General features: G+C 43.0%; 1 protein-coding gene across 4 annotated transcripts in view; it reads right to left on the bottom strand.

The window, feature by feature from the left end:
- EP300 (EP300 lysine acetyltransferase) overlaps positions 1-24013 on the bottom strand; it is a 108306-nt gene that overhangs the window by 44140 nt on the left and 40153 nt on the right. For 2 of the 4 annotated variants that reach the window (XM_083156634.1, XM_083156636.1), the window contains exons 12-19: positions 23945-24013; positions 17336-17512; positions 16833-17258; positions 13560-13745; positions 11589-11739; positions 11260-11378; positions 5020-5280; positions 3668-3756 (exon numbers count right to left, since the gene is read on the bottom strand). The exon at positions 23945-24013 is cut by the window's right edge and continues 35 nt beyond it. In XM_083156634.1, the coding sequence (XP_083012760.1) occupies positions 3668-3756; positions 5020-5280; positions 11260-11378; positions 11589-11739; positions 13560-13745; positions 16833-17258; positions 17336-17512; positions 23945-24013 (1478 nt within the window). The remainder of the gene's footprint in view (positions 1-3667; positions 3757-5019; positions 5281-11259; positions 11379-11588; positions 11740-13559; positions 13746-16832; positions 17259-17335; positions 17513-23944) is intronic. The other 2 variants (XM_083156635.1, XM_083156638.1) reach the window with 1 other exon arrangement.

The following is a 24013-nucleotide window of genomic DNA, read 5'->3' as shown; positions in this document are numbered from 1 at the left end:
ATTAGTATTACACCATTTTTATTTCTTTATTGCATATAATACTATAAAATAAAACTATACTAGTGAAAAAAACATACTGCAGGAGTTTAAAGAGTGGGGTAACGTTGGATTTTGGTGTATCCCAAAATTTATTTGCAATTTTACCTCATGTTGTGGTGACATTTGAAGTGATATTTTTTCAGCGCAAAGTAAAAACGCTTTGTTCAAAAGTAAAGCAATGTGTTACCTCTTTTCTTTTTTAAATATTTAGTTATATTGATCAAATCACTTTTTGTATACTAACCAAGGCTTACAGGGAAGATTGTAGGTCATGTGTACCGGTGTTAAGGGCCATACAAACGCAGAGATTTGTGCCAGAGATTCAGAACGGGAGATTCAGCATGGTAGACTTCAAATCTGTCACAAATGTCACACAAAGTGACGTAAAAAAACTGCACGTCATCACAAAAATAATGTTACATGGTATATTAATTAATAAATTATAAAGGCCCATTTATGAAGGATCGCATCTTGCGATCTGGGTGGAATAATACTAATCAGGATCACATTATAATGTCCCCCGAATGCAGTGACAGGGCTCCTAAAGGAGCTCGTCCCTGCGATGTGCTGAGCCGGGCGCCAGGGGGTCTGCGCACGTGCGTTAGTGCTGACCCCCAGCAGAGGTTACAATGGGCTAAGAATGGCAGTAGCCCAGGGACCTGAAGCGTTGCACCTGATGTTGATACATCGGGCATCTTCGCATCCCCCATAGAAACCTATGGGGGATGCGGCCAGCAGCGTTGCAGGTGGGATTGCAGCAGGGATCGGAGATTCCTATTTATCTTACATTCAGGTGATGCTTAATATTTGATGATAAATGGGAATATTGAATGATAAATGGGAATATTGAATGATAAATGGGCCCTATAGTGTGTCCGGCGACCCTCATGTTCTGAACTTGACTGGGTTTATTGCTGTCCTGGTACAGGTTAGTGAAAAACAGCAGTTTTCACTATAAAGAGTTCTGGAGTGGCACATCTTGTTGCTGATGTATTGATTGTCCATCCTTAATCACCTCCCCCCCCCCCCCCCCCCCCCCGCATCTTTGTCCTTACCCCTACACTTCCCCATCTCCCCCGGCACCTCTCCATCCTTCTGTCACTGCTGCACCTTTTCATCCTCACTGCAGCTTTCCGTCCCCTCATTACCCTCTCCGCCCCCGCTGCACATCTCCGTTCCCATCCCTGCACCCCTCCATTCTCACATCCCTGCACCCCTCCATTCTCACATCACTACTGCACCTCTCCGTCCCTTCCTCCCTGCTGCACTTTTCCCTCTCCCCATCACGGCCACAACTCTCCACCCCCCCCCCCTCACCATCCCCCCTACTCCTCTCCTTTAATCCATCATCCCCGCACCTATGTGTGATACAATGGTTCTCCCGTCTCCAGGGTGATGGCTGGGCTTGCATGCAGGAGGCAGGGCCAGGGCAGGTGGCACAGTGATGGCAGGGCCACGGCCAGGCGGGTGGCAGGGTGATGGCCGGACAGCGGCCCTAGCAGACGGCAGGATGATGGCTGGGCCACGGCCAGGCTGGCGGTAGTTGATAGCTGGGCGGGCGGCTGGGTGCCGTCTCCTCTTTCGCAGCCTGCTTCTACCGGTGTAGGCTGCGGCTTACAGAAGCCAGCCGTCACTCAGAGCGAGTATGTGTCGCATAGTGCCAGGTATACAAGGCGGCTTCAATCTCCGCTACTCCCGGCGCAGGCCAGCCATCACTCGGAGAGCGGGTATGTGCCGGGATATACAAGGCGGCATCAATAGCTCTGAGCGACAATAACCGTCAGGGCTGTTATGTATCGCGGTCCTACAGGACCGGGCATACATATCGCTGTGTGGACCACACACACACACAGCGATAGTCAGTCACTTTGAGTAATTTTGTAAAATTATGTAAAATCGCTCAGAAAGTGGCTAAATATCGCTCTGTGTGTAGGGCCCATAAGAGTGGAACAAAATCATTTAGTGATGATCATGAGGATATCTAAGATAACGAACGTCCCTAAAAGGCCTTGCACATCAGTGACAAAGAAAAATTTTCAAATTTACAGTCTACTCAGCATCCAAATGGTAAACCCAAAAAAATATATTTTAGGCAAATTTTGCATCAAGATCTGAACATGCTTAATGTTTGGTTCCAAATCTTCTAAAGGTCTAGCACAAAATCTTTAGAGAATTTGTCCAGAAATTTCGGAACAAAACCTAGATTAGGTTTTTATATTTTTTTGGTAGATATTACCAGTGATAAAACATGTATATTTCATTACAACACATGCCAGTCCAGAAAACATTGATAATTGTATATCAAGGGTGTTATTCTGGAATACTTCCAGTAGGCGCCACAGTGAATCATTATTGTAAAAAAGTTTTATAACTTTGTAGCAAAGAATCAAAAGAAAAACCCCAAAATGGTTTCATACCCCAGGATGGAACAGAACAACGCACCAGCCCAGGGAAAGGGGATTAGAAAGGGGAAATAGGTGAAATATACTTAATTAACGAGCTACACCTCGTATTGGACAACACCGTTGGCAGCATCAGACGTGTGAACATGCCACCTTTTAAGGACACCACATATTAAAGTACAATCCATAGTGCACGTATGGTCTCTCTCGTTCACTTTTATAGATGCTTTGTGAATTAGCAACTCGCCAGTGGAATGTGCTGCTTTAGAGTGCAGTGCCATAAAATAGTTAATTTTATTTGCCTTCGACCCGCACAGGTTTTGGATCCAATCCAAGCACTTTACCAATACTTAAATATCTCTACAAAATATGTTTCATTAGTTGTTCACATTTTGTGAATGTCTAAAATGCAAAATAAATCTAAAATCGATAGCACTGAACACTCCCTTTGGGGTTTGCTATAAAGCTTACACCACACATCTGTGATCTTTCAAAAAGCACCAAAATAAGCATTACTAATTTTGTACATCATGCTTTTCCAAATTGATGTAATATCAAAAATGTAAATACATACTAATGGACAGCATTTAATTTGCCAAAAGGTCAAAGCTCATGTTCCCGCATTGAAAACAGAGTAACAATCACTGAATTACTGCAATTTAGGAGTCCTAACTGCTGCCAAAAACAATTCAGCCAAATATAAAAGTAGTTTCCACGGAATAAAAATTACCTAAACAATGTAAGCGCTAAGGGGAATAAAAAATAAATAAAAAAAAGATACTAATCCATAGCAGTCAAACTCAACTCTAAACACAGATATTGAAGATGTAGCTTTTCACAGATCTCACCAACATTTCAGCTGGAAACTATAAACAAAATGCCTGCCCACATGAAACACAGTAATGTTTTGTGAATTCAGAGGTAGACAAACTGATATGTTAAGTACCTTTCTTTAGTGTATGACTAGATAGAGCATAGAAGCCAAGACATCAATTGATTACAGGCAGGGTACAAACAGAAGCAGAAATAGGGTGACGAGAAACGGCACTTTCATAAAAGATATGTAAACACCATACATTAGGACAATTCAAAGTTTATGTTTGCCATATCCCAAAAGACTGAACATGGCATTCATGATATTACATGTGGAGATTATAGAATAAATCCTTAGCATAAGAAAAATATTTTGTTGGGGTCAACTGAGGTGTTTCTTTGTATGTACTTACCTGTTTTGATAACTGTAGTATGTAGCATCACGTGGAATGGTGCATAACTGTTTACCATAACAGCACAGTGTTTGCGGAGAAAACTCAAGCTGGGAGAAATAGGGGACAAAAAAAAAAAAGATGGGAAACCTTGCATAAGATGAGAAAAGCCAAAACTTGATGTGTATTTAAAAACCTGTAGAAACCCTTCCACAATGTTTCCGTTTTTGCTTCTTCTCCTCTGCCTCTTCTAGATTACATGGCATATATGTAATGGTTAACTTTAGAGACATGTATATATGTTAATGTTGTGCGAAAAATAATAAAAATGTAAATTATGCCTCCCAATCAACAGTGAATTTGTGTTTGCATGAATGCAACCTTCTTTGAAAATTCTGGTCCATGTTTGCATAGTGAAGTTGCCTCAGTTTTGCTGCTCTGCATATATGCTGCCAATCTCCTGTTGCACCATATTCAAAAAGGTGCTTTTGAACAGGTCTAATAGCAAAAGGTACTAATGGACTATGATCTGGTAACTGGAGGGCACTTAAGCCTAAATAAACACATTGTGTACCTCAAAGACATTTTCTCTGAGATATGGCATGTTATTCTGTTGGAAGTAGGTTCAGTCATTTAAACAACGTACAATTTGTATTAGATAGCCTAATATGTGCTAAGAAAACATTCCCCACACAATGAAAATCAAATGAAAGCATGAATGCCGTTATGCTAAATTTTGCCGGTGTCGCTGATCAAGATTCAGACCAGGCACTGTTTCTTCAATCTTCAACTGTCCGGTATTTGTTAGCCTGTGCCCACTGTGGTCTTCTGCTAATGTAACCTATCTGGTTATTGTGCTGTACATTAAAGCAGCCATCTCCCCCATCGGGAGATGGCTGCGGGAGCATGACAAAGATTGAATACCCCCCTAAAGCTTTGTGGTTGTATATTAATGCATGAGTATGTGTGTTACAGAAAACTTCCTGTTAGTTTGAAAAATACTATTTATTATCCCTTCTCCTTTCATTAACAGGGCATAATAATCAAAATCATTTTGGCTCACTGAATATTTTTGTTTTGTACACCATTCTCTTAAGTCTACAGACTAATGATCGCAATAATCCCAGGAAATCACCAGTTTGCGATACTTAAAATTGCCTGGCGCTAACAACTGTCACTTGCAGCACATTTCTTCGGGTGTTTTGGTCTAAACAAGCAAACCTTGCCCAAGACCTTATGCATTAACTGCAGCCACATAATTGGCTGATTAGATATCTGCATTAATGAGCAAGTGTACTATCGAAGTGGTAACCAAATGTAGTTCCCTATTGCACAATTAACACAAAAATGTTGAATTCATTAACTGTACTCACCTTTCTGCCACAACAGTATCCCAAAGTTTGCATGACTGGATCAATCTCCTGTTCAAACACCTCAGCCAGCTTTGAGCAGTATTTGTAAACACGAGAGGTCTTTCTGTTATACAGCCAGGCATTGTTGAACATCAGCCAGATGTCTTCCACATACTGCCATGGCTCCTGGTACTGCCCAGTGTCCAATTTGCGTTTAATGGTTGATAGGTCCATAGGAGTCTTGACTATCTCAAAGTAATCCTGCAGGACAGAGGCATTTTTCTGAATCATAAGAGGTTATAATGCATTACTGATCTGAGAGGATGCAAAGCGAAGAAAATAGCAAAGCAAAATCTATATCTTCTCACACACACACAAACATTCTCAACAGGTTTTCTTTATTTTTTTATTTTTTAGACAAATCTTTTGCCAAGAGGTAAACAAATCACAATTGGGTACAAACATTACTCACAGTAAGGCAGGGCATTCTTTAAATTAAAAAACAAACAAAAAAAAAAACACATCTTTCTCTAGCCATCTAATCACCACCCCCACTCAGGAGAACATAAATACATCTCCTTGTTTATGTGGAAGACCAACATTACATTTTGAAGGGAAACCAGTTCTGAAAGAATCAACTAGGACAGCATAAAGCTAGAAAATAAACCCTTACTCATAAGGGCGAGTTACTTTTGAGGAATCTGAAAAACAAAAGAGCTAAAAATCCTGACAGTAAAGTGGGTAAAACACAGAAGGTAACCACTGTAGAACATACAGGTTTCAGTACAGCAGGAGCAAGTACCAAGTTCCTTTATAGAAAAGTGAAGTAGCTGAATCCACAGTAACCATTCACCAATAAATATTTAAAAAGCAGCCCTAGTGCCTAAAGGGGACTACAAACGGTGATGTGTGCGGATGAGTGTTTTGAGCTATGAATAGTGAATCAGTGATAGTGTTTTGAGGTAACCTATTTTCTGCCAATAAGCATGGTTGAAATGAAAGCTAGGGGAATCCCCCTGCATCACAAGAAGGCCCTCTCAACAACCATGCTGTTAAACGTAGACACTAAGTCCTGAAAGACTTAAGGGCCTCTCTTCAGAAGATCCTCCCACAGAGGAAGAGGCCATGACTGGTCTATTATAACCCTCTGTAGGTCTGAATATCAAGCCCGACGCGGCCAATCTGAAGCAATCAACAGAACGTGAACATGTTCTCTCCACACAAGGCAATAATTCAGAGCAAAAGAACGGAACAGGTAGACAAACTAGCAATTCCCAGGAATTACCAGAGCATCGACCACCACCGCTGCCAGATCTCCTGTCTGGAAACAGTATTCTGGTAGCCGATTATTTTCTGGTGAGATGCCATCAGATCCACAAGTGGAAGGCCCCACAGTTAGGATAACATGTGAAAGACCTCTGGATGTAGGGCCTATTCTCCTGGATTTAGGTCTTGCAGACTTAGTCGGCTTCCCAATTGTCGATCCCCGGAATGAACATTGCAGAGAGGGCGCTGGCATATTCCTCCACCAAAATCAGGATCTGACTTATTTTCTGCATGGCTCTTGGTGCCACCCTGTCAACTTATATATGCCACCGCATTGTCATTGTCCGATTGAACTCTGATAGTGTGACCGCCTAGTAGAGGTTGCGTCAGTTGCAGAGTGTAGAACACTGCCTGTTTACAGACAGTCATGTCTAACGTTGAGTCCAAAGACCCTGGAATGGAGATCCGCAAGTCACCACTACCCAGCCACTAAGGCTTGCATCGTTATTGAGAAGCGCCCCACACTCCGGATCTCTTTCCCGTGAGCAGGAACAGTATACAAGCAATCAAAAGGAGAGACAGTTGTCTTTGGGACCAAGGATACTGTGGTGAAGAAAAAAGGTGGGACCCCGATCACTGAGCTAACCGATCCAGCTGAAAATGGTCTTGAGTGAAATCAGGCATACGGAAAAGCTTTGAAGGCCGCCACCATACGACCGAAGAGTTTGATTTTAATTCCCATGAAGGTATCAGTGCTTCTGTGGATCAGATGTACCATGCCCTGGAGAGCATGGTATAAGTAAGATATAGAAATGACCACTAAAGGAGTATCCTGACTAGGGGTCTGCTTATCAGAATCACATGTTGCACACAATAAAGATCGTGTAGACTTATCTGGCATAAACTTGTCAAAACATTTTGTACAAGTCATCTACTTCTGAGCTGCTTTTGAAACCTTTCCAGCCATAGTTATACTGTTAATAAGGAAGAAGAAACAAAACAAAAAAAAAAACAATGAACAAAATAACAGTGAAAGAATAACAGGCTATTTACTACAAGGGCAGGAGAGGGCAGACTGGAGCAGTTCCACACTGACGCTAATAGATATATAGCATGTATGCTACAAACAGGCTTACAGACAACCTATGCTAAATCTCTCCAGCCAGCTATACACTACTGTAACTGACTACCTTTGTGTAGCTGTGCAGCTTAACAATGCTGTTTAGTTATCAGGGCCATCCCCCAGCAGCAAGTTGAGACAACAAACATGGCAGGCTCACTAAATTTAATGATTAAAGATGGCTAACGGCACTCCTGCGCTGGGGCTGATGGTCACTGGAGTCTAGCTTCACCCTTACAATGGTGCCTTTTTCAAATAGTTTTTCTATTACTGGGGGATAAAACTGGGTAAGGGTTCTTTTATTACTGACCAGCTTTAACCGGGTGCCCTGCCCATACTCACAAGATGCCATGCTTTCGGTGTGGCCAAGGCTGGGGTCTGTGAGATGGGCTGTGAGCAGCGGCATTCAGAAATCCCAGAGACCGTTCTCAGAGCCGGAGACCACTGCGCAAACTGTAGTGGTGGAGTTTTCTCCCCGGCAGCTCCCCCGGGGTGGACAGGCAGAGAAGCCGCTGCACTCTTTATGCTAGCAGAATCCCTAGCTAAATAACACTGTCTCACAAGAGAAGCCAAAATGTGACCAGCTGCCACAGGCACTAAATGAAGACTGAGTTGGGGAGAAGTATAGCGGGGAGGAGCTTAAAGAACTCAAGTTATTTATGAGTGCCTGCTTCAAATTACTACTCTTCAATACCCACCCAAGTCTACATTCCTGGAAGAAGAAAATCAGCAGCTCCCCTCCTTAACGCCTCTTTCTACTGTGGCATCTCAATGTTGGATCACTGTCCCATCACTGTTCGCAAACTACAAACATACTATGGTGCGGTCTCCAGTCTAAACATTTTTAAATGCTCTCTCCTTGGGGGACACAGGCTAGAACAGTAACAGTTTAACTTTAAATAGTCAGTGGGAACCCCTTGGAATAAAGATGTAATCCAAAAGCAAGAGGGCCAGTGAGGGTGCATCTCTGGCGCTACACCACATTAATCTCAGTCCCTTGACCAAGATGATCTCTGTATGGTGTTTTATTTTGGCTCAGCAGGAGGTACCTGTAGCCATACATTCTGCTCAGGATCCAACATGTGTTGACAGTCAAAGGTCGACAAGGCAGTAAGTTGAAACGTGAAAATGTCCAACAATGACAAAAGGTCAACACATGCAAAGGTTAACAAGATATTCATGATTCTTTTTATTAATTCAAGCTCCAAGTGGCCATAGATGGTGAATATAATAGTGAGCAACATGCCATGCCAGGGGGCGCAGTACTCTTAAACTGTGTAAACGTCAGACACAAAAAACCTGTGATAAACGGTTTCTGGTGTTGACCTTTTGCTTGTATAAACAGACTGGCTGCCCACCTAATAAACCAAACCCAATTCCCAGGTGATGCAGCAACTAGTCCAACAGTTTGCTGTGCCTAGACCTCTTCCTGCCTACTCCAGTGGGTTCTGTAGCTACTTATGACTATACAAGCTACTTTATACACAGAAGCTTCGGAACCTCCATGAATTCAAACCTCGCAATCCGTGCAGGGTTTAGCGCAGGTATCTTTGTCCTTTCAAATAATTTTGAATAAGGAACATACTTTTAAATATAGAGCGTTAGACAGGGAAGTTCTTCCCTGCCATGTCATGTAGGTTTTGATTTAGAGGTCACCAGGCTGATCACATATACATGACTGGAAGGACCCTATCTGCCCGTGCCAAGAGATCACATACTAAGGTCAGGTCTGATGGGACATGGCTAAAAAGGGATTCGCTCTTAGATTCAGTAAACCTAGTTCAGGGCTGCACATACATTTAAAACAAATTTCTACAGTTTGTTTAAATATAGTCTGACCCTGTGGCCTGTAACATGCTTTATACACCACACAGCACTGCAGTTAAAAGGGATTCAGTATTGAATCTCGGCGTTCAGAATCCCGATCGCCGAAATCCCCATAAGGGGGGGGGGGGGGGGGGGGGGGGGGGGGACACGTGGATCTCCCCCCCCTTGCGGGCTCTCTGTGCTCGCCACGCAGCGGGCCCGGTGCCTCGCTACGCTCGGCACACTAATTTATTCTCCCTCCGGGGGTGTCTTGGACAACCCCCGGAGGGAGAAAGTGTCGGGATTTCGGCGATCGGGATTCCAGCGCGGGATCCCGACCGCCAGGATTTACACTGCATCCCTTTAAAAGGACCTGCAGTCCCAGCTCAGAGTTGAGATAAATTTTACCCAGTTGTACATTTTGCTCTCATAGCACTGCAGTTTCAGACTGATGGGGCTCTCCCCGGGGCAGCGGTTGCCCACTGCTAGCGTTGCTGCCCAGGCCTGAACTCCCAGCTGCAGTGGCACCTTAACGTATACATTGCTGCATTGTAGCAAGCTTCTCTGGTCGCAGCATGTAGCCACTAAAACCTGCATTTCCGAAACCTCATACTGCTGGCTGGGGGTGATGGGAGTTAAGGTCCAGATCACCAGTGTGGAGATCTTAGCTTTGCAGCCTCTAGGGGTGATATGGCTGGAGCTTACAACACGGCCCCCTATGCAGTCACAGTTTATCAACTCTGATTCTTCCAATTTTGTACTGGAGGACTCACTACCACAGGTGAACATGAAAGCTCACATTAAGGCTGTCCAGCAAGTTCTGTTAATTTAGAACCAAACCTTGAAACAAGACACTCCAGTCTTCAAGGCCAGCTGAATCAGCTATTGAATTTCCTTATTATTAGGGATGAGCATGGGCTCACCCGAATAAAGGATTTTTTCCACACCAAAATGTATTCCCACCTTCTATCCACTTCTGGCTGTAGATGGGACAAAGTGGGGGTCTCCATATTGCCAGAGTAATTAAATCTACCTATTCCAAACCTAGCCTCTTAAGGATCACACTGATAGGAAATTGTATGTGTATTCTAATGCTGGAGCCATTGTCCACTAAGCCCTAGAGGTCTCTGATCTGCACGAATACGTCTTAACTGTTTAATTCCAGATCAATGTGGTCTAGCTTTGACAGCACAGCTCAGAAAGTCAATCTTGAAATTTAATTTGGTGTTCAGCACGGAATTGGAAAACTAGAAAGCGCATCTAAACTGTTTCAGCATAACAATGTCCAAATGCACAGAATGCGGTCAATCAAAAACTGATTTGCAAAGTTTGGTGTGAAAGAAAATGACTAGCCTACACAGAACCTGACCACAACAATGAAATGGTATGCGCTCACTGAGTCTGGTTAATTACCCAACATTGCCTGGACCTCATTAATGGCCTTGTGATTCAATGCAATTGAATCTCTGGGCTCATGTTCCAAAACTTTGTGGTAAGCCATCCCAAGATAGTTGAGGTTATTATAATAACAAAGCAGGGACCAAAGAAAACACAGCCCATGATTTTGGAATAAGATGTTCAAAATCTGGCATCCAAATATATCTAGTCATGTAGTGTAAGTTTACGTTAGGAGTCTGCACATAATAGTAGAAATTTGTATTTCTTGTACTCTTTGTCTGCACTCATTGTATTCAGTCAGAACCTGAAATTGACAGCTAGGACGCAAAATTCATATCACCAAACTAGTAAGCTGGCTCAAAGCAAATGCTTCGAAAGCTAGTCTGCTACAGATGGAGCACCTCTCAGCCAGTTCTGGGAATCCCCAGATTGACTTAGCTGCCGATTACCAGCAGAGAGGTGCTCTATCTGACGGTGGCTGCAAGAAAAACAAAAAAAACAGTGACCTCCGTGGCTGCTGGCTACCTGAACAGCAGGACAGTTGCATTGCACCATCTTGTGGCGGCAGCAATAAAAACTATTGAGTTACCCCCGTAGAATAGAAGTGTTACTATTTACAATATCACAAGATTCACACAGACACATCAAGTTACTTTCAAAAAGACACTTACCGGGATGCCTAACAATTGCGGATCTACAGGTTGACGGAATGGGAGTGATTCAGGATCTTGACGGTATAATGCTTCTAGTGTAGGCATGAGGGCTTGGCGTAGCTCCTCAGGTTTGAAAACTTAAGCAAAGAAAAAAAAAAAAAAAAAAAGGATAGTCTTAAGTTGTATTCAATTAACTTTCTTTACATTGTTTAATCACCAAACAATACAAAACTTGTCAAATAAGTTTAAATAAAACACAAAATGTAAGCTCATTTTATATGCATGTACTATATTTCTAGTATTGCTGTAAAAGTTGTCTGCTAAATGTATTGGGGCAAATGGCTTACTTTTCTTTTTAGACTGTCCAGCAGGGGATGACTGGGCTGCAGGTGTGCCTGGTTTCTCATCCTCTTCTTTAACTTCAGACTTCAAATCTTTCTTTTCATCTGGCTCCATTGGCTCAGATTTACAGTCCTCAGCAACAACTTCAGATTTCACCTGGTTTTTAAAGATTAACATTTCAGATTGCACATTAACTTATGGATGGACTGTGTGAATGATCGGGTCTCGACCAAAGAATGCCAGCAGGGTCCTTTGTCCAAATACCAAACACACAAATTTAGACCATTTACATACCCATACACTTCTAGAAATTAATAGATGTTAAGAGATTTAATTTTATTTTCACAAAATCTATCATTCAATAAGAAGTGATGCATCTCTGCTCCATTGCAGTGACAAATGTTTGCAATTCATGCCGCATAAGGCCAGGACTTCAGGCATAAGTTACCAGATATAATAAGAAACATTTATTGGCATTTCAGATGATGTAATGGTTAACATTACTGCCTCACAGCACTGAGGTCATGGGTTCGATTGCCACCATGGCCCTAACTGTGTGGAGTGTGTATATTCTCCCCATACTTGCTTGGGTTCCCTCCGGGTACTCCGGTTTCCACTGGGGCAGGGACTGATGTGAATGTTCAAATATTCTGTGTAAAGCGCTGTGGAATATGTGTGCTATATAAGAAACTAAATAAACACATTTCTTACAGTTTCCTGTGTATCTAATGGCAGAATACTGATTAATGCTAATTTGTAGTCTGTGGCTGAATCAGTGATCACACTTATGAGATTTTGACTGGATGAAAAGTGGCATATCACGTGTTTTAGATGCAGTCCTGGTGAGCATCAGAGCACCTAGCTAGTGGGTGCTGCTCTATAGATGTATCTGATGCGGCAGCATAAGAAACACCAATGTAGCCAGGTCATTGCACTGGCAGGAGATTTCAAATGAATAGGGCGGACGCTAATTGGCTGAGAGAGCTCTCCTGCCCGCCCCCGACATCTCTCTCCTTGCCAGCTGCAAGTCTGCTGGCAGACTTCGAACACCCCTGATCATGGCCACAGAGAACGATTGAGTAAACTCTGATCGTTTACTCAATCGTTGTGTGGGGCTAAGATCCAGGATGTTCTGGATTTTAAAGGGAAATTGGACAGATATCAGATTGGATCCAATATCTATGCATATGGGGACCCTAATGTAGGGTACACACCAGGACAACCCGCTCACGATGCACATCGTGAGCGGGTCGTCAGTGGCTCGTCCGACCCGCTCACGGTGACGCGGCGGGGGGGGGGGGGGGGGGGGGGGGTTGCACGACCCGCTCACGATGTGCACCGTGAGCGGGTCCGATCTGATGGCGACCCGCACCCGGCTGTATGGTCGTCATTGAGATCCTACCTGCAGCAGGTAGGATCTCAATAACGACCGACCCGCGTGACCGCGCATCGGATCGGTATCGGTCCACACCAGGACAGAAAAGGGCCCAATCAGCACACAATCGACATCCAATTGGTCGGAATTGGATCGAGATTGAAGGGATCGGGCCCTAGTCGTCCTGGTGTGTACCCGACAGCATGATTGCTCCAATATGTCCTAGCAGAACTCCATTTGTCCTTGGTAATATTTATTTTGAAGAAGGCATGTGTTTCAGCACACAAGAAGTGTCAAATTATCTGAATTTAAGAGTCTGCCTCCCACCATGTTCATGGCAATGAAATTAAGTGACTGCACCATGAACAAGAGGGCTGTTGCTCTACTGATATCATGTGACCATTCTTACCAGGGCAGATGAAAGGGTAGGGATTCAAATAAATGCAAACTTTATAGCAGCACATTGCTTTCAGCTGAGTTCTATACATAGCAAACTCAATTATTAATCACAGGCTGAAGTAAAAAAAGAAACAATCCCCTTTTATCTTTATTTTAGTTAACATTGTACAATGAAAAAGAGTTTAGTACGGAAACACTTTACCTCAAGCTTCTCAACTACAGGTTCAACTATAGATACCGACTCCATTTCATCATCTTCCTGTTTAACCTCCATTTTAACCTCTTGCATAGGTTGCTCAGTAGCTGGCTGCTGCGAGCTCACGTCAGGGCTGTTACTTGATGGTGGATTGGAAACTGGACCTTCCATAACAGCCACGGACTGTGAGAGCTGTTAAAACAGAACACTGGTGGTAAATTGATCTAATGGAGCTACTGTACATACTGAGAATATGGTGTCATTTTAAGCAAAAAGTATGTGGTGCAGACAAGGAACTATCAGAATTATTCCATATTAACCTCAGAATTGCTCAGTGTTGTGCCTTTTGTAAAAGCAGGCACAGAAAAGATTAAATTCACTTTTCCTAAAAAAAAAAAATTCTAAAATGATTGACTCTCGTCAGCCAAATGGAACAGACATCTTCCAATACACCGTTTCTATACCTCTGTCCTCAGACCACACAAAGCCCACATTTTAAAAAGGCGCTCCTGACTTACTGCCTCTACTGCCTTCTTGGAATCAGAGTCAGCCTGCCACTGTTGCAACCATAGGGTTCGACGTGCAGATACTGACAAGGCAGACACAATCTTGTTGCCAGGGAGAAAACATTTTGAGACTTCTCCCAGATAAATAGCAGATTCCTGTACATGTTCAGCTAAACTGACAATCTCTTCGATTACGTACAGGTAGGCCAAAGACTATGATTTGAGCCGCCCAGGACTCCACCACTTTGTTCACCCAGCTGCCTACTATGGCTGGTCACAACATAACCTCAGACAATGAGTATATCGCCTTTAGCAATGCATCCAACTTCCTGTCAGGAAACTCTTAAGGTGGAGGTGCATGGAACTGGCAATACCGTCTTTTTAGACAAACTTTACACCGAATAGTCAGTAATGGGTGGGGTTTTTCAGACCTTTCTACACGCTGCAGAGAAGGGACAAATAGTCAACATACAAAGTGTAATTTGAAAACGCTTGTCAGGATGTTTCCAGGCTGACTTAAATAGATCATCTAACTCACTGAAAATAGCGAAAAAAATGCATTAGATTTTTGCAAAAACGTAGGACTTGGAAGGACCTGGTGTCTCATCCTCCAGTTGTAATAACTGCTAAGATCACTGCTTCAACCCCTTGAGAAACGGTTTCAGACTCATCTATGACCCATTACTCCTCTGTAGGCTGTACAAACTCTCCCTCCTCTAGAAGGGGATGATGGAGGATCCTTATCAGAGGATTCAGTCTGTAAAACAGCTGGCAAAAGTCTTTGTTAAATGAGGGGGGGGGGGGATGCTGGGAGCTCATTTGACAGACCTGCCATAACTGCAGATAGCAGAGATGCCCACGCTGGGGAATGTTGGCCCTGATCTATTTCCTGCTTCTCAGGCAAGCATGTATCACAAAACTGAAGCAGGGGACTCCTGTGCATGTGGTAAATTTTTGGGGTGCCTTAGCGCCCTCTCCAGCCATAGCGTAAATTAACAAAAGATAAACACAGGGAAAGCTTTGACGACACAAGAAAGAGAGAGAAGAGAGAGAGAAGAGAGAAGAGAGAGACCTGACTTTCCCCACCAGCGTTTAGGCAATAAAAATAAAGCTGGAAATTTAATGTAGTACCCCCTAGGGTGCTCCTATAGCGTGTACAGCACTGTGTAGGTGTCATCAGAATAGCCAAGCCTCTTGCTGTTGGCCACCGTTGCCTATTACCAGGCCTGCTGGGAGCAGGAAGATCAGCCAGGAGGAAGCTCCGCCCCCTCCATTATGCCGCCGTCTTTTACATTTGCCACGGACCCCTGTATCTGTACTGCTGGGACACCCGCTAGTCAGGTGTCCGACACACTACTCTAGCACAACACACAAACGTGCTGCCAGATGTGTGGTCAGGCTTGGGGCCTGAGACTCTCGCTGAGCAGTGGCAGTGCTGCCTGTCCTCCTCATGTTGATAGAAGAAACCTAGCTAACAAGACCTACAGGATGACCTGAAACAAACTTCCAGCTCCCTTGGGCTCTAATCTAAGACTGCCTTGAGGGAGGGTTATAGAGTGGGAGGAGCAGCCACACTATGTTAAATTTCTGAAAGTGCTATGCTCCCTGTGACTACCAATCGATAACCCCACTGTGAACATCTCCAGTGTCTCCTGCTGGATGAAGAGAAATCATCATGAAGCAGTGGTAGGTGTGGAGACAATACCAACCACCAATAATGCTGTGTGGTCAACCTATAGGATGTAACACATTTCCTGAAGCATCCACGACACATCTACCCACTTTGAAAGTTTGTGGACACTTTGGACAGATCACTTTGAGGCCAAAGCCAGTCAATCAACTATATAACGTCATTCTCGCTCTATGCACAATCTTTGTTGTGGATTTTACAAAGCCCCCCCTCTCGTTTCACTTTGGTCTTATTTCAAATTTATTGTTTTTAAATTTTAAAATGATTTATAACAAGTTTTTATCTGAATGATAAAAATCTGACAAGCTATTTTTGTTAAGTGTTCCAGTGGAGAGTTGTGCCATGGCAACCAGCTACTACGGACAATCCACTTGATACAGGTTGAGTATCCCTTATCCAAAATGCTCGGGACCAGGAGAATTTTGGATAACTGATTACTCCGTATTTCAGAATACTTTCTTTTATTTCAATAATGTATCTTGCATTTATGCTGTACAAACACATGAAACACCTGAAATACACATAAACCTATTTTATTTCTGCACAAAACAAGGTTTCAAAACATGAAACAAAGTTTGTGTACTCTAAGGCACGGAATTTGAATGCAAAGCAATAATTTTCTTGCACATGTTTAGTGTCAGTTACATATCATGTCCTCAGTAGTGCTGTTACAGATGCCCACAGTAGTGCCAGTTACATATGTCCTCAGAATAGCTGGTACAGATGTCTCTAGTAGGTTTTTAGCAAGAATTTTTTTTTTCCCACTTTCTGGGATGTATGGTTTTCAGAATAATTCCGATAACTGATATTTGGATAAGGGATACTCAACCTGTAAATTATACTTCAAAAGCTGATTGGTTGCCATGGCACATTTCTGTACAGGCTCACTTTTCCATTTTTACCACTGCTTCATACATCTACCAAAGTGCATATAGCAAGCTACCAATAACGTTGGATGCAAATCCCTCTGCTATATGAGTCATATCATCCCATTACTGGTGCAGCATCATACAAGTAATTAAAAGCATAATTGCCTTTAGTGTGATATTCATTTTTAGCTCAGAATATACATTATGTACTTACCGGAGTGCTTGGATGAAGCTGTATTGGCGGTTGTGTAGTTGGGGTTGAAACTGGTGTTGACAAACTTGGTTGCGAGGGAGGCCTTGGCAACTGCTGTTGTGGTGGTGTAGGTATAGACTGGTCAACAGACGCAGGACCCGACAATGATGGAGGTGCGTGAGGGGGAGTGGGGCTCTCTCTGTGCTGCAATGGCAATTGAGGCAAGGAAGCTGCTGTGGAGATCATCGATTCAGCAGGTAATGGTGCTTGGGGCACTGCCAGACCTGGAGGTGTGTGGTGAGGTGTTGGTGTGCGGCTTGGAGCAGGTGATGGCGAATTACGGTGAATAGGGGGCTGAACGTGACTTGAACAATGAAGTTGGTTCCCAGATGACACTGTAGGCATGGTAGCAGAGCTCACGGGATGAGTAGGATTTGGCATCTGAGCCTACAAAATTACAAACACGATTAAACTTTGAGATAAAATAACCTTTTCTTCAGGAAAATAAATAGAATGCATCTTACCTGTGAAGGAGGATTCTGACCAGCAGACTGGGGTACGGGCATGCCAGAAGCATTTATATTACTTGTATTCATCCCACCAGTGTTCATCACTGGAGATGAAGCCTGGAATGGGCTTTGGGACATGAATTGATTCTGTGGCATAGTTGCAGGCTGTTGCATACGCGAAGGAAATGCCAACTACAGTAGAAAGAAAGAAAAAAGAAGAATGTGCTATACAAAGTAATCTACATCAGATACTAATCTAAGCATCTCAAAAATAGAAATAAAAAAAGTTTAAGGCAAGGAATAATCAAAAAGAATGACTGCTTCATACACCATAGCATAAAGTCAGGAGTAATTTGTTTTATGAATAAGACATTAGTTAAATTCCTTATGGATAGGTCCAAGTACTGAATCGCATAAACAAGAAAACAAGCTTCTACAGCTGTGATCAAGAGATTATTTAGGCACTGCTAAACCATTTTAGGAATGGTGCTCTAAATAACAGGAAAGTAACGCAAGAAATTCAAACCCTAATCATTAGGTACTGTAGCTATTCAATTGTTAGCGATGGCAGCAGCCACCCTTGTACGTCCTACAGCTCTAAAATATTTGCCCTCGTCAGGCCTCATTGGTTGCTGGTACTAGTAACGTGGCAAAAGCCAACACTAATTAACATGAGGATAGATATTCCCCAGTCTCCAGTCACTTTAGAAGGGAAATACAGCAGTGGACAAATGGACGCATTCCTATAACTCCTGCACAAGCCTGCCACTTTGGGGTTTTTACACACTATTCTATCCCGATACCACACCTAAAGGACCTCACAAGCCCACAGGAGACCATCTGACCACTGGGTGTGAAAGCTGCAGAGCCGGGGGAAAGAAATTGCTCTTAATGCAGGTCACTGCCTACTCCTTGGGATAAGCTGTGGCCTTGATTTTCAGTCCTGCCCGGCATTCAAGCTCTGGGTCCAGCGTCACTGCACACCTGGTGACGGCACCTGAAGGTAAGAAGGACACACCCCTGGCATCCCCATCCACTCTCCCTAGCTACAGCCTACCTTGAGGCTGTTGGACCTGCTCAGCTCCTTACGGCAGCATCTTGGATTAGTCAGAGCTCACTATAGCAGGGGAAACAGCCTGCAGCGAGCAGTTTCTTATTCTCCTGGACTTAACTCAGTGGCACCTCTTTTCCAATCCCCCTAAAACAGCATTCATTGACCCATCCTCACTGCCACAGCTACATAACTTACTTCTCTAATTAGTGGCTTACAGCTTTCCAGTCCCTTCCATACAGGGTGCCTGCCCACGTGCTCTTCATCCACATGTAACTTCTACAACTCAAAATTTTTCTAAAGCTACCGAACTGTGTGTCCGGTTTCTGTATTACAAAGTATTACACTCTGGATCTATCACTCTGATACCATGTGTTCTAGGAAGCGGTACCATCTCAGGTCTCCTTTTATTCTAAAAGAGCAATGCAGGATCCTGCGTCTCCAGCTTCTATTCCAACGGCTATTCCACTGGAGCAGGGCTGGGCAACACCGGCCCTCCAGATGTTAATGAACTACACATCCCAGGATGCTTTGCATTAGTTTTGCTATGTGGTCATGCTGAAACTGATGCAAGGCATCCTGGGATGTGTAGTTCATTAACATCTGGAGGGCCGGTGTTGCCCAAACCTGCACTGGAGAGTAATACTATATCCTTTTGTGTAATAGGTATTGACTAAGTCTGAAGCTCAACTCTTAAGTCCCTGTTTCAAGTCTTATCGGCTTTTAACAGTTATCCAAAAACCTCAACATCTGCTGTCCGCAAGGTTAAGACTGAACTCGCCGCTATTGGTGACCGCACGGATCAATTAGAACAGGGCTGGGCAACACTGGCCCTCCAGATGTTGATGAACTACACATCCCAGGATGCCTTGCATCAGTTTCAGCATGGCCACATAGCAAAACTAATGCAAAGCATCCTGGGATGTGTAGTTCATTAACATCTGGAGGGCCGGTGTTGCCCAGCCCTGAATTAGAATGTAAAATAGAAGAATTACTCTCCTCCCACAATTACCTTATTTCATCCTTCGACCACCAACAAGCAGACCTGGAATCGTTTTAAGCTAAAATTGCTGACATGTAGGATAGATCACGTAGGAACAATATTCCGCAAGTAGAAGACAGAGACCTCCCCACAGATAGTATTCACCAGCTCCCCAGACCACGCAGGTATCATTAGACTTTCCCAGGGACACCTTGCAACGTGTTCACTTTTTCCCCCACAAAGGAACATAATCTTAGAGCAGCAAGAGAGTCTAGTGATTCCGATACTCTGGGAGGTTTACTAATCTTTCAAGATTTTCAGCAGTGACAATCGCCAAACGGAGGTCCTTTACGCTTATTACCGCTGTGGCTCAGGGCACAGACAATCCAGTATTGGTGGGGATTTCCTGTTAATCTCATCAATTCTTATTTGGACTCCTCTTACTAGTCTCTGGACGCTGGAATGGGACATTTCAGTCAAACAACCTCAAGCTCTGAAACCAGTTCCCCATAAAGAACGGTCCAATACTTTAAGACTTGGAGGGCATCGTTCTCTTCCCATCTACAGATTCGGTAACTAGTTGCACTGAACATTCTGCTCATTTCTACCGTGGTGCAACCATTTTAGCATCACTATATTATTTCTTTAGTACATGCAACAACACTTTCTTTCTATACTGGTTGCTTTTCAGTTACAATTTGACAGGTTACTTTTAGATCTGAGGTTCTCTGGCCTAAATCGCTATACTTTATATTCTTTAACTGCAGTTTCTAGTGGTCATCTTCAGTAAATAATCTGTATGTTATGTGTGTTTTAACCCTTTGAGTGGTAACATCTGTTAGACGTACAATATATCCACTAAAAATGCCAGCATTGCTCACAAATTCACTTTGCACTCAAAGGGTTAACTAATCTACTGCTCAGCTTTGTACGGGTGGCGGCGTTAGGCTGTTGGCAACCACCCTCAAATGTTTCTACACCCTGCAGAAGTCATGCGGGTCCAATATACCATTTTTTACCTCCCCTACAACTCTTTCCTCCTTATTCTCCATCTTCACCCACTTTTTTGTCCCTTACCTTGTCAAGATTTTAAACAATGTAAAACCGCAACTCCACGTGTTTATATTACCGGATTATTTTTACTATATCATTTTCTTCTATTGATCCCCGATGCCTAGAGTCCTCTCCCTGAATGTAAAGGGGCAGAATTTCACCAGTAAAATGCAGAATTGCCCTATACTTTTTTCAGTCGCAAAAAAGCAGACACGGTGGCTTTGCAAGAAAAACTTGCACTCTTCTAATCCCCATTTGATTTAAAACCATATTTATCTGGCGGGATATTTCGCCAATGGTCCTTTCAAGCGTAATGGCGTAGCCATTCTATTTAGTAATGTATCTTTTGTATCCCATTCCCAAATAGCTGTCAAGAATGGAATATTTATAATTCTGACAGGGCTATTAGATATGCTGGTAACCTTGGTTTGTTTATATTTTTTTAATTCCAATCAAATGTCTTTTACGTAAACTAGGTCTTCTTATTCGCAAATCGGCTAGAAAATCCCTGGTGATAGTTGGGGACTTTAACCTAGTGCTTGAACCTAAAGTTGACAAATCTACCAAGACTACTACTCCTAAACATTCTACCCCTCCCCCCCCCCCCCCCCCCCATTGGCATTCCGCATGACATACAGAGGATTCATAATCACTCTGTCTTACATGTTCTACTCTACAGTTTACAACTCCTACTCTAGAATACGAAAATATTTGATTTTATAGGTCAAATGGATCTTGCAAAAAAAAAAAAAACATATTGATATTCTCCCTATAACTTGGTCTGGCCATGCCCAATAGTTTGGAAGTGGAATTCTAACTGTCAACTCCTCCCCGCCCTCGGTGTTTACCACCTCACCTTCTCAAAGATCCTTTAGCAAAAACAATTATCGCTAATAGTGTGGATTCTTACCTAGCTCACAACTTCCCCCAGGACACATGCCATCTCACCCATTGTTGTACATTTAAGTCTGTCATTAGCGGTGCGGCCATTCAGGCAGGAGCTACTCAAGAAACAAGCTGTTCAGAAACAAACGGATCTTGAAAGTAAATTGCGAGACCTGGAGGATAGGAATGGGAAATCACACTCGAATGCCCTTAAAAAAGGAACTTTCGGAAACATGTTACCAGTTACAAAAATTGATGGTTCGAACGCAAACCGCACTAAATAGACCTCATTAAAATTTCTATTTGACAATAGACCTGGGAGACTGCTTGCCCATGAACTCAGGGTCCAACAACCCAAAAATAGGATCAAACAGATATTCTCTATAATAAAGACAAGATAATAAATCTCCGTAGTATAGCAAACCAATATGCGGAGTACTACTCTGAATTATACAACCTCTCTCGTGACCCTGACACTGTTCAAACTGACTGGTTTCTCTATTTCCTCATTCCTCGATAAAATACCTAGCCTAACTTCAGATCAATTTTCAGAGTTAAATGCATCCTGGACTCCATCTGAGATACTATCAGCTGCTAAATCCTTATCGCATGGTGAAGCTCCCGGTCCTGATGGATTCATTACCTAGTTTTATTTACTATTCCGTGACACTTTAATGTCAACTTATCTGAACTGTTTAATACAAAGAGATGTCTATAGTGACCCATAGACATAAATCAGAGGCGTAAAGATCTTCAGTATAATATCTGAATAAAACAAATTCATTTTATAAATCAGATTTTTTTTTTTAAATTGCATAAAAAAAAAACATATTTTGAAGTGCAATTCACAATATCACACAATAAACAATACAAGACAAACAACACATAACATAGTTATGTCCCAGAAATGTCCATTTAAAATGACATCCACTGTTTTCTATGGGTGAAATGGGTTGAATGTGAATGGTACAAAAACGGTATTGGAATGGTAATATACCAGTTACAACATGCAATTGAAAGGGGTTTAACTGGCTTTAGACCCGTTTTAAGAAACGTTTACAAAAACAGGTTGAAAGCAGGTTTGTAATGTGAAAGCAGCACTAAAGTGGTGCCAAGCACTCTAATCAGTGAGGAAGGCATTTTCTAATTTTGAAGGTCAAAAATGTAAAAACTTGATTTATTACTGCACTAGAGGTATGAAATAAATGGTGGGACACAGCGAGGCGGCATGTATGTACAGTATAGGATGAGATTTGGTCAGGTATTGTTCTCATCTCATATTTATGCCAGGCAGGTAGTTCAGAATGGTCAGGAATATTATTTCTATCTATGTTGACATTATGACCCTTTTGGCATTATAGGCGGTTTTCAAATATTATAGAGCCAGCATCCCAATGGAGCTATTTAAATGTAGCTCTGGCGTAAGCTTTTCAGCTCACACCCCTCGGGGGAGGCAAGCTGAGAGACATGAGTCAGCCATTTGAGCACGCAAACGGGACTTTTCGCAGTGCGCAATAAGTATGGTTGGGTTTAGTCGGTGTGATATGACAATTGAATATGGCCCCTGAATGCAGCAAGACATTTCACACGTCTGCTGAATACATTTATAAACAGACACTATGCAGGAAGGGGGGGTGTCCACAGTCCCCTGCATAGTGTCAGGTCTAACGTCGCTATTTCCAAAGGTGGACCGACAGCATTGAAAAGGCAGATAGACAGAACGTGGTCGACTTCAAAAGCTATTAAACCCGTTTTGCAGAGAACGGCCATGAATTGTCGCGATCAGACACAAATCTCGACATCCACAGCCGTTTACACGGACACGCCTGTCGATTTGCGGTCGAGCAAAATGAAAAACGGGCCAGTCACGGCTGTTGAGACGTACCAACAGTCGTGAGCCGGGATTGAATACCTCCATGAAAGTCTAATTGTAAACATACAATTGTTCCCTCACCTGTTACTCCCCGCATGGAAGTTATCATCAGGTATGGATTTCCATTGATTGTTGCTGTCAATAAACACCTGACACTGGGGTATTCTGGGGCAAATTTATTAACTCTGATTAAGCGGCTAGTTATAGCGCACTAGCCATTCAGCTCCTGTAATTTTTCTAACCCCTTCTGTAACTTGAAAAGTAGGAGCTAAATGGTTGGTGCATTATCGGCTTAATAAATCTTCCCCCCTGATATTAATGGTTTAATCAGAAGTAATAAGAAACAAAACAGAGACACTACTCAAGGCACAGAAACTGGCCACCAATCTGGACCTGCACTATTAACATAATCTCTCACCATGGCGGCATTCTCCCTCCCATCATGTGACCCTGACTACTTGGCACTGCCTTGCTCCGTTCAGATGGTGGCTGCTATAGCTACAAGCTTAGACTCCATAAGCATAGCTGCTGGTTTATCCCGACAGCAGCAGTGTGGACACATGCAAGCATCATTTTGGGTGATCGGGATAGTTAGTGATCCTCCTCTGCGGGTCACCTGCCTATGAACTTTGTGAAATTCACAGAGTCTACAGACAGGAGGTTGAGCATAGCGCAGGCTGTATTGGTGTGCATATCTTAAAGTGACATTACCTGTAGGGGTAGCTTTCCAACCCCTATTTATATTATTGTGGACTTTATATAACTTGATTGATTACTGACCTGATTCATCTGTCCAGTCTGGCCAGGATGTTGTGGTAGTGGTGCTTGCTGTCTTTGTACCATTGACTG

Source organism: Crinia signifera, chromosome 8 (genome assembly GCF_055691185.1).
Source record: "Crinia signifera chromosome 8, ASM5569118v1, whole genome shotgun sequence".
Taxonomy (NCBI): Eukaryota; Metazoa; Chordata; class Amphibia; order Anura; family Myobatrachidae; genus Crinia; species Crinia signifera.
The sequence above is the reverse complement of the archived record's forward strand: the minus strand, read 5'-3'. Positions and strand labels throughout refer to the sequence as shown.